Here is a 12,380-nt window from a genome sequence, read left to right on the forward strand (position 1 = left end):
AATGATTGTCCACTATTACTTAAGTGAGAGGCCCTAGGGTATAAAGTTAGGGTGAGAGACTCAGCCCAAAGTTAGAGACCTGGGTGTGTCATACTCAGATTAGAGGCCAAGCTCACAAGTTAGGAGCCCTGGGGTATATTGAGAAGAATGGATTTAGCTAAAGAAGATATTTGCCAAGTTCTCTTTTTGGACCGTCCACCTTGCGGTCTCTGTCTCTCACCTGAGTGCTCTGCATCTTGTCACTTTTCTGCTCACCGCCTCTGTTTTGTAGTAGCCTGGAGACTGCCACAGGAACGAGGCCCCAAACAGTTTAGCTTTTACTTTCCTCAAGGATCCTCTGACTTTTAACTGATTGCTTATTTAATTTGCCACTGGTCCAAGTGACACTGAAAAAAAGAGATGTCTTGGAACCTAGTATTTTTGTACCTTAATTATCAGAAAAGATCAGCAATAACCTCTCCATCATTATGACTAGGAGTTGAAATGTGGCATTTCACAGCCCTACATGATAAGATCAGATCTGCCTGTTTAGTGACAGCCTCTTTTATGACAACCCCCTGTAAACAGCCTCAAGATGGAGAATATGAGACTTTTTCTTAACAGTTTTCTCTCATTTCTTAACCATAAGGTCATCTTTGATGAGCTAGTATAGGGCAGCTGGACCCTACTTTCTAAACCCAGCACGTCACTTTTTTCCTGAAAGAGTTTTGTCGTAGCAGTGTGAAAATGGACTAATACATTACAACATACAAGTTACAGCCTTCCCATTCCCCCCGCCTTTTTTTTTTTGCAGCTTAATTTGTTTTATAGAAGAGAAACTAAGAAACTAAATAGGAGGAAATACTTTACATACAGGTTTCTCTGATACTTGGTCAGGATAAAAAGTTAAAATGGGCTTCTATATGTTTGATGGAGGAAAAGACAAAATAGGGATGGCACATAATTGATGACCCTTCTAATGCAAGTGCCTCTTAATAGTAGGCTTTTCTTAGCTGGGGCTGAACTCTCCCCTGCCAGTCCGAGTACCCCATAAGAACACAGACTCCTTCCAGTTCTGGTGAGGTGTGCAACATGTTATTAACTTCTTCTAGTTTTCCAGAGTTATCTAGTGTCCGGGCATCATCTTCTCCCTGCCCTTCAAGTCCTGTCTTACATACATACCCCACTCTCAAAACACCTGAGCTTCACCAGAACAACATGCAGTGGAGCCTCTTATCAGTTGGCAAAGTTGAATGTTTGCCCTCTCTAGGAAGTGACAGATGATAATAGGGACACTATATAGGTATATGGACCCTTTTCTGTGTCTGAGTTAGCCATATGCAAGGATCATAGACAAATTTGAGAGGCTAACCTTGATGTATGATCTGACCAGGCAAGATTTGCATATATTTATGCTCACCTGCTGCATGTTAGAAAAGCAGTGTATTACGGGAGTGGCTAGAGCACCTGCTAACAGGGTGGCAGCTTGCAACCAGGGACCTGACACCTATCAAGTAGGAGGCACAGCAGTGCCTGACTAGGACCCAAAAGAGAACTATAATCTAGAAAAGAGAAATGAATTAGGAAGAAAATGGGATATAGAGAGAAAAAATTATGATCATTTGACTCCTTGAAGGAATCAAAAAACGTATGATAAAGCTTTTTGATTTTTACAAAGTCTGGAAAATTATTCAGGGAAAAGATGAAAACCTAGCCTTATTACAAGGGTGGATAATTTAGACTTTGAGGGAATACACTAACACTGACCCTGACTCCAAGAAGGGACAGGCATTGCTAGGAGTTTATTTTATAGCCCAGTCTGCTTCTGATATCTGTAGGAAGCCGCCAAAAGCAGCCTTAGCCTTCCAGACTCCCGTGGAGCAGATTTTAGACTTGGATTCTGCAGTTTTCCATCACAGGAATAGGGCAGAGAAAACATAAAATAAATCAAATCTCCCAAGTGGCCCAGCTTCTAGCTGCAGCCTGTGCTCTCCACCATTTCAGAGGCAGCCCCTTAACCCCTGGCCCTCGCAGAGGACGTGAGAAGGTAAAAGTCCCAGTCCGTGCCTCTGGGCCACTGTGTCTTGGATATCAACCAATGTGCCTTCTGTAAGAAGGTCGGCCACTGCCGAAGGAAATGCACTGTGCTTCCAAGGGAGCCATCATCAGAGCCCCGCAGACTCAAAAGTGGTAGGGCCTGACACTTCCTGCCTCCGCTCCCACTGGACTGTTAGCTATTGAGAGATGGAGGAGCCTCAGGTGACTCTTGAAGTGGCAGGTAGGAGCATTAACTTCTTATTAGGTGCGGGAGCAGATGACTCTGTCCTGATTCAATACAAGGGGCTCCTGTCTTCTCATGATGGCCAAGCCCCAAAACACTGCTTTTCGCATCTTCTAAGTTGTCTTCCAGGGGCTCTGGGTTTCTCATCTGCTTTTTTAGTACTGTCTGAATGCCTGACCTCTTACTGGGGAGAGGTTTATTGACTCAGACCAAGTGATGGTCACCCTCACAGATCATAAAGCATAGAAAGTGTTACTTTTGTTCCTGACCCCTCAAGGTAAAAAAAAGTTAAGAATGAACTGTCACATTTACCACCTGAGGTGTTGTCTCAAGTAAATCTTGAGGTTTGGGTCACAAGGCTCTGGGAAACGCACTAAACCCCTCACCCATTCAAATCCAACTTGAGCCTCGTGCTCCTCGCCCTCGAGGATTTATTTTTTATGTCTCAAAAATAAACCATCAGATCCCATGAGGCTTATTCACTGTCACAAGAACAGCATGGGAAAGACCCATCCCCCGATTCAATTATCTCCCACTGGGTCCCTCCCACGATGCATGGGAATGATGGGAGCTACAATTCAAGATAAGATTTGACTGTGGACACAGCCAAAGCCCATCACAGGTTATGAAACAAATTTATTTAGGAGGCCAGACTTAAGAGATGAATCCCTTGACCATCCCAAGGAAGAGTGGTTAACGGAGACAAGTTGTTTTATGCACAGGGAAACAGAAGGGCTAGATATGCTATTATTAATCAGCACAAGAGAATCGAGGCACAAGCCTTGTTGGCCTCTACCTCAGCTCAAAAAGCCGAGTTAATTGAACTTACTAGGCCCCTGCAGTTGGGAAAGGATTTGAAAGTTAAATACTTTACCTTTAACTCCTTGACAATACATTTTAGGGCGAGAACCATGAGGGGAAATTCAATCCCTTATTGCCAAATTCTTGCCTATGAGTTACCAAGGCCGTGAGAGTCTCCTTACAATACTCACACATCACCAGATGAAAAGCCTAATGGCATGAGTTACAATACTCACACATTACCAGCTTCCAAATTCTTGCCGTGTGAGTTACTAAGGCCACGAGAGTCTCCTTATGATACTCGCATGTTACCAGATGAAAAGCTTAATGGCAAGTACAGATTTGTCAGAAACCTTAGAGCATTAATAAATGCAGTTGTCTCCATACACCTCATTGTCCCCAATACTTACCAAGTCCCAGGGGATGCAAGCTGGTTTACATTCTTAAATCTGAAAGACACATTTTTCTGCCTCTCCATGTGTCCAGATTCATAATATGTTTGCCTTTGAATGGACTCATCCAGATACACATTCAGCCTAAAAACTAACCTGGACAGTCACCTCTGAAGGGTTCTGGGATAGCCCCCACTTATTTGAAAATGCTCTAGCTATGGACTTAAGAAATCTACAGTTGGAAAGAGACACAATTATTAGTATGTAGGTGACTTGCTCATTGCTAGCCCAACTAAATAAGACTCACATTATAGTACTGTTAAGTTGGTAAATTTCCTGTGAACTTGCAGATACAGGGTATCACCATACAGGGCTCAGATTTTGACTCAAAGACTTAAATATTTGGAATCTACCTTAACCTCTAGAACTGATCAACATCCCTAGAAGATAAAAAAGTTATTTTAGTCATCCAAGGATCCCAGTCCAACAAATGACTGTGGGCTTTTTTAGGAGATGTCTGGGTACTGCTGCTTATGGGTGCCCAGATTTGGATACGTAGCCAAGCCTTTATATGATACACTAAAGGGAAAGATTTAGAGCTCCTAGAATGTAATTAGAACTGCAAGCAAACCTTCAACACTCTCAAGGAGAAATTGTGCTCTGCTGCAGCCGTGGGAGTCCCCAAGTTGGATGAACCACTTTTTCTTTATGTGACTAAAAAGCAAGGCATAGGTCTTGAGTAATCTTGTGTCAAAACTGGGGGACATTCCAAGGCCAGTAGTCTAATTTTCTAAGCAGATAGACGAGGTGGTGGCCTTGAGGTCTTAGAGCTATTGCTGCTACCACTTTTCTAGTAGGCAAAGCTAATAAACTAACATTAGAACAGCACCTACAGGTTTTTGACCCCACAACAAGGGATGGTGCTCCTAGAAGCTAACGGGCACCAGTGGATAATAGGAGAATATTTATGAAAGTATCAGGCCTTATTGCTAGACACTCCAGACATAACCCTTAAAGCCTGCCAAACCATACACGCAGCTACTTATCTGCCAGAGTCCACAGGTGCTCCTAGCCTTTCCGGCATACAGGTTGTATTAGTCTGTTCTCATGCTGCTAGTAAAGACATATTTCAAGCTGGGTAATTTATAAAGAAAAGAGGTTTAATTGACTCACAGTTGCACATGGTCGGGGAGGCCTCACACTCATGGCAGAAGGCAAATGAGGAGCAAAGTCACATCTCCTACACGGCAGCAGGGAAAAGAGCTTGTGTAGGGAAACTCCCCTTTATAAAACCATCAGCTGTAATCCCAGCACTTTGGGAGGCCAAGGCAGTGGATGACCTGAGATGAGGAGACCAAGGCCAGCCTGGCCAACATGGTGAAACCCCGTGTATACTAAAAGTACAAAAATCAGACAGGCATGATGGTGGGCGCCTGTAATCCCAGCTACTCGGGAGGCTGAGATAGGAGAATCGCTTGAACCCAGGAGTCAGAGGTTGCAGTGAGCCAAGATCATGCTACTGCACTCCAGCCTGAGCAATGGAGCAAGACTATGCCTCAAAAATAAATAAATAAATAAACCATCCGATCTCATGAGGCTTATTCACTGTCACAAGAACAGCATGGGAAAGACCCATCCCCCGATTCGATTACCTCCCACTGGGTCCCTCCCACGATATATGGGAATTATGGGAGCTACAATTCAAGATAAGATTTGACTGTGGGCACAGCCAAAGCATGTCACAGGTTATGAAACAAATTTATTCTAGCAGGCCAGACTTAAGAGAGAGGAATCCCTTGATCATCCCAAGGAAGAGTGGTTAACAGATGCAAGTTGTTTTATGCATCGGGAAAACAGGAGGGCTAGATATAACATTATTAGTCAGCACAAGAGAGTCAAGGCACAAGCCTTGCTGACCTCTACCTCAGCTCAAAAAGCTGAGTTAATTGAACTTACGAGGCCCCTGCAGTTGGGAAAGGATTTAAAAGTTAACATTTACACTGATTCCAAGTGTGATTTTTTAGTGCTTCATGCTTATGCTGCAGTTTGGGATGGGTAGGGACTCCTGGCCCCCAGGGGCTTTGCCATACAACATCATTCAGATTTTGAGCTTGTTAGAATGCAGCTTTGCGCCAAAAAGTGACTATAATTAATTGCAGAGGACATCAAAAGAGAGACTGACCCTGTAAAAGGAAATGCCCTTGTAGATGCCACAGCCAAGGCCCCTGCACTGAAAGGGCCAATGAAGCTTATGGGCATGCTGGTCATCATGCATAGAACTGGGCCAGAATACTCTGAAGAAGAACAAAAATGGGCCAGGGATTGCATTTCAGTCCAGGGCCCCTCTGGCTGGCTGAAGGGTGGTAATAAATTACTAATGCCACGTACCAACCATAGGAATATAATTCAGCACTTTCATGATTCTTTTCACCCTAGAAGGGATTATTTGTTTCTGTTAATGTCTCATTTGTTTATAGGGGTAAATCTTTTCAAGACACTAAAACAGGTGTCTCAGCACTGAGAGTTCTGTGCCTGACATGACCCAAACGGCCAGCAATTTTCTCCTTCTCCAGTTAAACCTGTCCAACATTGAGGAACCTGTCCAGGTGAGAACTGGCAACTCTAATTTACTCAGCTGCCTTTCTGCAGGAGATTCAAATATTTGCTAATGCTCACTGATACCTTCACTGGTTAGATCGAGGCATTCTCCACCCCATCTGAACAATGTTTACCAGAAGAAATAACTCCTCAGTTTTGGAAATCTAAAAGCCTGCAAAGCGACAAGGGCCCATCTTTCACAGCAGGCGTATCCCAACACCTATCCTCAGCTTGAAGAATCAAATATGACCTTCACTCTGCGTGGGAGACCGTAGTCCTCTGGAAAGGTGAAAGGGCTAATCCTACTCTAAAGAAGACTCTAGCTAAATCAGAGGCCTATCTCGAACACCCATAGCTTACTGCGGGTTTGAACTGCTCCAAAGTAAAACTTATAAGGAAGTCCTGTTGAGTTAACAAAAAGGTTATGAGACCACAGGTCTCCTAATAGAGGACAGAACTCATCAATTACAAAAATATGTCATCAATCTAGGACAGGTGCAAAGGCACTCTGTGAGTGTGGAAACTAGAGTCCTCCCCTCCCACATGGGAGGAAAATTCAGTTTCACCTCAGCTAGGAATTTAGTCTTACTAAAGACGTGGGAGGAAGTTCTCCAGCTGACCAGCTTTCCCCAGTGTGGAAAGGACCACAGCAGGGACACCTGAGCTCCCCAACAGCTGTTCAACGCCAAGGGACGCACAGGTGGGTACACCTATGTGGAAGTCAAGCTGTTGCTTATTCTGAGAGCCCAATGCGAGGCTGGGGGAGGTGGGCGTGGGGCTATTTCAGCTTTGGCGGAGGGCGGGCTGGGTCACTGGCGTCTGCTCCTCCTCCTCGCGTTTCTCCTGCCGCCCTGATCCCGCCTTAGCCATGAGGGAGATCGTGCTCACGCAGGCCGGGCAGTGCGGGAACCAGATCGGCGCCAAGGTTGGCAGTGGGGGCTCAGAGGGCCCAGCTCGGGCCTGCGGGTGGCCAGGGAAGATGTTGGCAGTGGTGGGGGCGAGTCCCCTGCATTGCGGCCCCTGGGCTCCCTGCCGGGCACGCGGTGGGACTGGGTGGCTGGCGAGGCGGCCGGGGCGGACCCAGGGACACGGCGGCCTAGGGATGGGGGTGCGGATGACGGTGGGGGCGGGAGAGGAGCTGGGGCGCCCCCGTGACTGGCCCTGGCCTGTCCAGCCCCTCCCGTCTGGCAGTTCTGGGAGGTGATCTCTGATGAACACGCCATCGACTCCGCGGGCACCTACCACGGGGACAGCCGCCTGCAACTGGAGCGCATCGACGTGTACTACAACGAGGCCTGCGGTGAGACCCCCGTCCTCCCCACCGCCCTCCTGGGAACGCGGCCCTCCCCTCGCTCATGCCCCCGCCCCTCTCAGGTGGCAGGTACGTGCCCCGCGCTGTGCTGGTCGATCTGGAGCCGGGCACCATGGACTCTGTGCGCTCGGGGCCCTTCGGGCAGATCTTCAGGCCGGACAACTTCATCTTCGGTGAGCTGTGGGGAGGATTGGGGTGAGGTTCCTTAGCCGCTGAAAATCTAGGAGTGCCCCAAGGTCATCGCCGTGGGAACTGCGGAGCCAGGGCCCCTGAACACCCTCCTATCCTCCCAGTCGCTCCATCTGCCTCCTCAACGGGCTTTGGGAGGAAGGCCCAGCTGTCTCCTCAAGGTGAAGAGCTACTGATGTCAACTCCCTGCAGGGAGCTGAGCTGGGGCCCTGGCTACTGCCTTCCGTGAAAATGGGCAGGAGCCACCTGCAGGGAGGTCTGTTAGCCTGTCTCAGGTTTGACTCCTGACTTAATTTCTAACAGGGCAGGCTGCTGTCCTGTAACTCTGGGGGAGGGGTTTCATTTGCTCCACCTGTAGGGAGAAGGGTGCTCTCACCTCACATGACACTTGGCCCTTTTTGCATTATGGTGACCACTGATGACCGTCTACCTGGCCACCGAGTGACTGGCTGTACTGTCCTACAGGTCAGTGTGGGGCCGGAAACAACTGGGCCAAGGGCCACTACACAGAAGGTGCGGAGCTGATGGAGTCAGTGATGGACGGTGTCAGAAAGGAGGCTGAGAGCTGTGACTGCCTGCAGGGTTTCCAGCTGACCCACTCCCTGGGTGGGGGGACGGGGTCTGGGATGGGCACCCTTCTGCTCAGTAAGATCCGGGAGGAGTACCCAGATAGGATCATAAACACATTCAGCATCCTGCCCTCACCCAAGGTGTCAGACATGGTGGTGGAGCCCTATAATGCCATCCTCTCGGTCCACCAGCTCATAGAAAATGCAGACGAGACCTTCTGTATAGACAACGAAGCGCTCTACGACATCTGTTCCAGGACCCTGAAACTGCCCATGCCCACCTATGGTGACCTGAACCACCTGGTGTCTGCCACCATGAGCGGGGTCACCACGTGCCTGCGCTTCCCAGGCCAGCTGAATGCTGACCTGCGGAAGCTGGCCGTGAACATGGTCCCGTTTCCCCGGCTGCATTTCTTCATGCCTGGCTTTGCCCCACTGACCAGCCGGGGCAGCCAGCAGTACCGGGCCCTGACGGTGGCTGAGCTTACGCAGCAGATGTTTGATGCTAGGAATATGATGGCCACGTGCGACCCCCGTCATGGCTGCTACCTAACGGCGACTGCCATTTTCAGAGGTCACATGCCCATGAGGGAGGTGGATGAACAAATGTTCAACATTCAAAATAAGAACAGCAGCTACGCCGGTGTGGTGGCTCACGCCTGTAATCCCAGCACTTTGGGAGGCCGAGACGGGCGGATCACGAGGTCAGGAGATCGAGACCATCCTGGCTAACATGGTGAAACCCCGTCTCTACTAAAAATACAAAAAACTAGCCGGACAAGGTGGCGGGCGCCTGTAGTCCCAGCTACTCGGGAGGCTGAGGCAGGAGAATGGCATGAACCCGGGAGGTGGAGCTTGCAGTGAGCCGAGATTGCGCCACTGTGCTCCAGTCTGGGCGACAGAGCGAGACTCCGCCTCAAAAAAAAAAAAAAAAAAAAAAAGAACAGCAGCTACTTGGCTGACTAGCTCCCCCACAACGTCAAAACAGCCGTCTGTGACATCCCACCTCGGGGGCTAAAAATGTCAGCCACCTTCATTGGGAACAACACAGCCATCCAGGAACTCTTCAAGCGTGTCTCAGAGCAGTTTACAGCAATGTTCCGGCGCAAGGCCTTCCTTCATTGGTATACCGGCGAGGGGATGGATGAGATGGAATTTACTGAGGCGGAGAGCAACATGAACGACCTGGTTTCTGAGTATCAACAGTACCAGGATGCCACGGCTGAGGAGGAGGAGTTTGAGGAATATGCGGAGGAGGAGGAGGCCCAGAACTTTCCTTTTCTAGGTAAAGGGGGGAAGCAGTGTGGATTCTTTACTGTGTTCTGACTGCCATGTGTCACTATGCACTTGTTCGTGTCTTCACCTCTCCTCCTGCTGCATTTTAAAACACTTTTATAGTATACGATTTTGCCAAATAAAGTATTCTTGTAGCATCTGGCTTCACCTCCAACTTCTTTCTACGGGCCACCCCCCCTCCGGCTACGGCTGCCAGGTGCGCACGGTTGTCCTGCAAGGCTGAAGCTGTCTGGGTTTGTCACGTGCCCAGGAACAAGCATTCCAGTGGCTCCAGGAGGGGTCGGCACGGGCTGTGGACATGGCAGGCAGGCTTCACATGAACCTGGGGATGCCCTGGGCATTGAGCGGCCACGTGGTGGAAAACCTGTTCTGAAGGCAAGCCTTGGCTTATCCCATGTTCCAGACTTCTAGGGGACCAGCTGGCTCCCTGTTTCTGAAACTTTAAAAGTGGTCAGTGACCCTGGTGGGCAATGTCCCCAAAGTCCCATCTCAGGGTAGGAATGTGGTCAGACAGCTAGCTCTGAGCCAGCAATGAAGGGTGGGCAAGTAGGACCCCAGCCACTCTATCACCATAACGGCCTGGGTGTGTTTGTGTGGCCTCATTCTCTTGAGGTGGGCATGGGATATCTGGCAGGGACTAGTGGGCAGAAGTCAAGCCCAGTGTATACTCACATGCACTGACCCTTGTGTAGAAGGGGATTAGGTCCTGGGGGCCATAGATGGTGGTTGCGGGGCCTGTGTGCTCCGGGCAGTCTCTCCAGAGGCACAGATGGGGTTTCTGAACAGGACCTGGGGAGATGGGCAGGTGCTCACAATGCTGCTTCCCCCAACTGGCAGCCAGTGAGAAAAACGCCTGAGTAGAGGTCTGACCTGCCCCAGTCTGGAGGGCTGATGCTCTTCTGGAAAGGTGGCTAATGTGTACTGTCTGCTGTCTCCCTGTCCCCAACTCCAAAACTTCAGGGCAAAAATTAATCGAAGATTGTCAGGAATGGACGAGTGAGGGTGGCACCTTTGGGGATAGGCCTTTTAGCTTGGCAGAGTCTCCTCCCCAGGCTTCTTGGGGAGCCTGGACTTCAAAGCCTGCTTTGGGGAAGCTGTCAAATAAGAGATGTGTGTGTGATCTGGGTGCCGGGCAGCATGCACGGACGGTGCTCTTCTACCTGGCTCTTGTAGAACTTGTCCATGGCCTGTGTGATGGTCTCTTGGTAATTCCCACCCCCACCCCCATCAGACAGATAAGATGAAGCCAGCATAGCCTGGGGGTGGGCCGAGGTATAGGGTCTACCCCAGGTCCCCTGGGCATACCCACCTGCCTTCGAAGTGTTGGGAAAACAGGTGAGGCCCCTTTTCTCTGAATGTTGGCAATGGTCTATTGCAGCCAAATGGGAACAGGCAGGCAAGAGAGTGCCTCATCTTGAAAGAAGTGGCTCCTGGAAGCAGCTGGGAGGGGGCAGAGGGCCCCCATACTCCCCCAACCTGTTCTCAGAGCAGGAAAAGGGCCCTCTGTGACAGCCCTGCTCAGTGGCTCTCACTGTCTGAGGGGTGTCCTTGCCCAACCCAGGTGCACACCCATCTGAGATGACCTTGCAAGGATCTGGTTGGGAAGGTTCAGCTGCAGCAACCACTGGAACCTGCCTATACCTAGTGTCTCCACTCATGCATGGGGCTAGATGTTCCTCCCTCCTGTAGTGGTGCAGCCAGAGTGGCAGAGGGGGCAAGTCATTGCTGCAGTTCCCACGTGGGTCTGAGTGGGGGTCAGCCTGGGTGCCCATGTACTTCCCAATTACCTGGTTCCATCTGGGGGGCTTCATGGACAGGAGTGGTGCTTTTCCAGGCCTCTTTTCCATATGCCAGCTACAGGCCCAGGTTTCCCAAGTTTCTGGAGCCCCTCTTCCAGGCTGGCAAGCGTGGCGTGTTATAGCGGAAGGACATCAAGCCTACAGGCAGCAGAGCTGTCTGCGTATGTCCTCTACCCCTGGAGGCCCCTGGTTGTTTGCCTCTTTGGGTGAGAGTCGGCTTAGGATCTCAACATTCTTGAAGGACTTCAGAACTATACAGACAGCGGCTCAGGAGGCAGCAAGGGCTGGGACTGGCAGCTAATCAGTGTAGTGGGGTTTGTAGGGCTCAGTTTGGTCTTGCAGGGAATTCAGGGAGGCTTGGATTTGCTGAAGCTATAGACGAGCTTGGGCTTGGATATGGAAACAGCATAGAGCAGGGGCCCTTCAGCACGCTGGGCTCTGAGTAGTTGCACCTGGTGCACCCACAGGTGTTCCCCACCTGGAGCACAGCTGTGGATAGAAGCTGGGAAAGCTGTGGAGGGAAGAGGAGGAGGAGGGAGTCTCAGGGCGGCCCCAGCAGCCAGGCAGGGCCTCTGCAAGTGAGACACAGATCCAGCCTGTTGGCCACTTAGCAGCTGCTCGGCTGGCTGCAAACCACCTGCCCTCTGTTCACCAGTAAATAGGGGTTGCAGAAGCACTTTCCTTCTGGGACTTCTGAAGCTCGAAGGGGCAGCACACACCACATGCTGAGAAAGCTCCGAACTCAGCCAAGCTTCTCCAAGAGCACCTCATCAGATTAGCATCCAACCTGTACAGGACACCATCGAATCTCCCCATCCCTCGTTCCAGCCGAAGAAACCAACCTGCACAGGACACCATCGAATCTCCCCATCCCTCGTTCCAGCCGAAGAAACCAACCTGCACAGGACACCATCGAATCTCCCCATCCCTCGTTCCAGCCGAAGAAACCAACCTGTACAGGACACCATCGAATCTCCCCATCCCTCGTTCCAACTAAAGAAAAGGGAGTCTCTGTCCTAGGGGAGCGAGCACAGGCATATCTATGCAGTGGGTACATGGCCCAGGTTGGGGGAAGGCCCTTGGATACATGCTGGTTTCACCAGCTGTCTGTGGGTTGGGTTTGGCCTGGACCCTTGTACCCCAGGAGGCCGCTAGCCCCCTGCA

The 12,380-nt window shown here is 50.3% G+C and overlaps 1 protein-coding gene across 1 annotated transcript; it reads left to right on the forward strand.

Annotated features, from left to right (window-relative positions):
* Positions 1-6,784: 6,784 nt before the first annotated feature.
* On the forward strand, positions 6,785-9,500 carry LOC117084498 (tubulin beta-8 chain-like). Its single transcript, XM_033213275.1, has 5 exons — positions 6,785-6,976; positions 7,243-7,351; positions 7,426-7,536; positions 8,018-8,772; positions 9,088-9,500. The coding sequence occupies exons 1-5, from the start codon at positions 6,920-6,922 to the stop codon at positions 9,445-9,447; spliced, it is 1,392 nt and encodes a 463-aa protein (XP_033069166.1). The 5' UTR covers positions 6,785-6,919; the 3' UTR covers positions 9,448-9,500.
* Positions 9,501-12,380: the final 2,880 nt, after the last annotated feature.

This window comes from Trachypithecus francoisi, unplaced genomic scaffold, assembly GCF_009764315.1.
Source record: "Trachypithecus francoisi isolate TF-2019V2 unplaced genomic scaffold, Tfra_2.0 Lachesis_group0, whole genome shotgun sequence".
Classification (NCBI taxonomy): domain Eukaryota; kingdom Metazoa; phylum Chordata; class Mammalia; order Primates; family Cercopithecidae; genus Trachypithecus; species Trachypithecus francoisi.

What these genes read in the sequence shown, in the direction of transcription:
- LOC117084498 (XM_033213275.1), top strand. Translation starts at nt 6,920, where the DNA reads ATGAGGGAGATCGTGCTCACGCAGGCCGGGCAGTGCGGGAACCAGATC. An exon ending in GGAACCAGATCGGCGCCAAG is followed by an intron (nt 6,977 to 7,242) that starts GTTGGCAGTGGG and finishes CCCGTCTGGCAG; the next exon opens with TTCTGGGAGGTGATCTCTGA. An exon ending in GTACTACAACGAGGCCTGCG is followed by an intron (nt 7,352 to 7,425) that starts GTGAGACCCCCG and finishes CGCCCCTCTCAG; the next exon opens with GTGGCAGGTACGTGCCCCGC.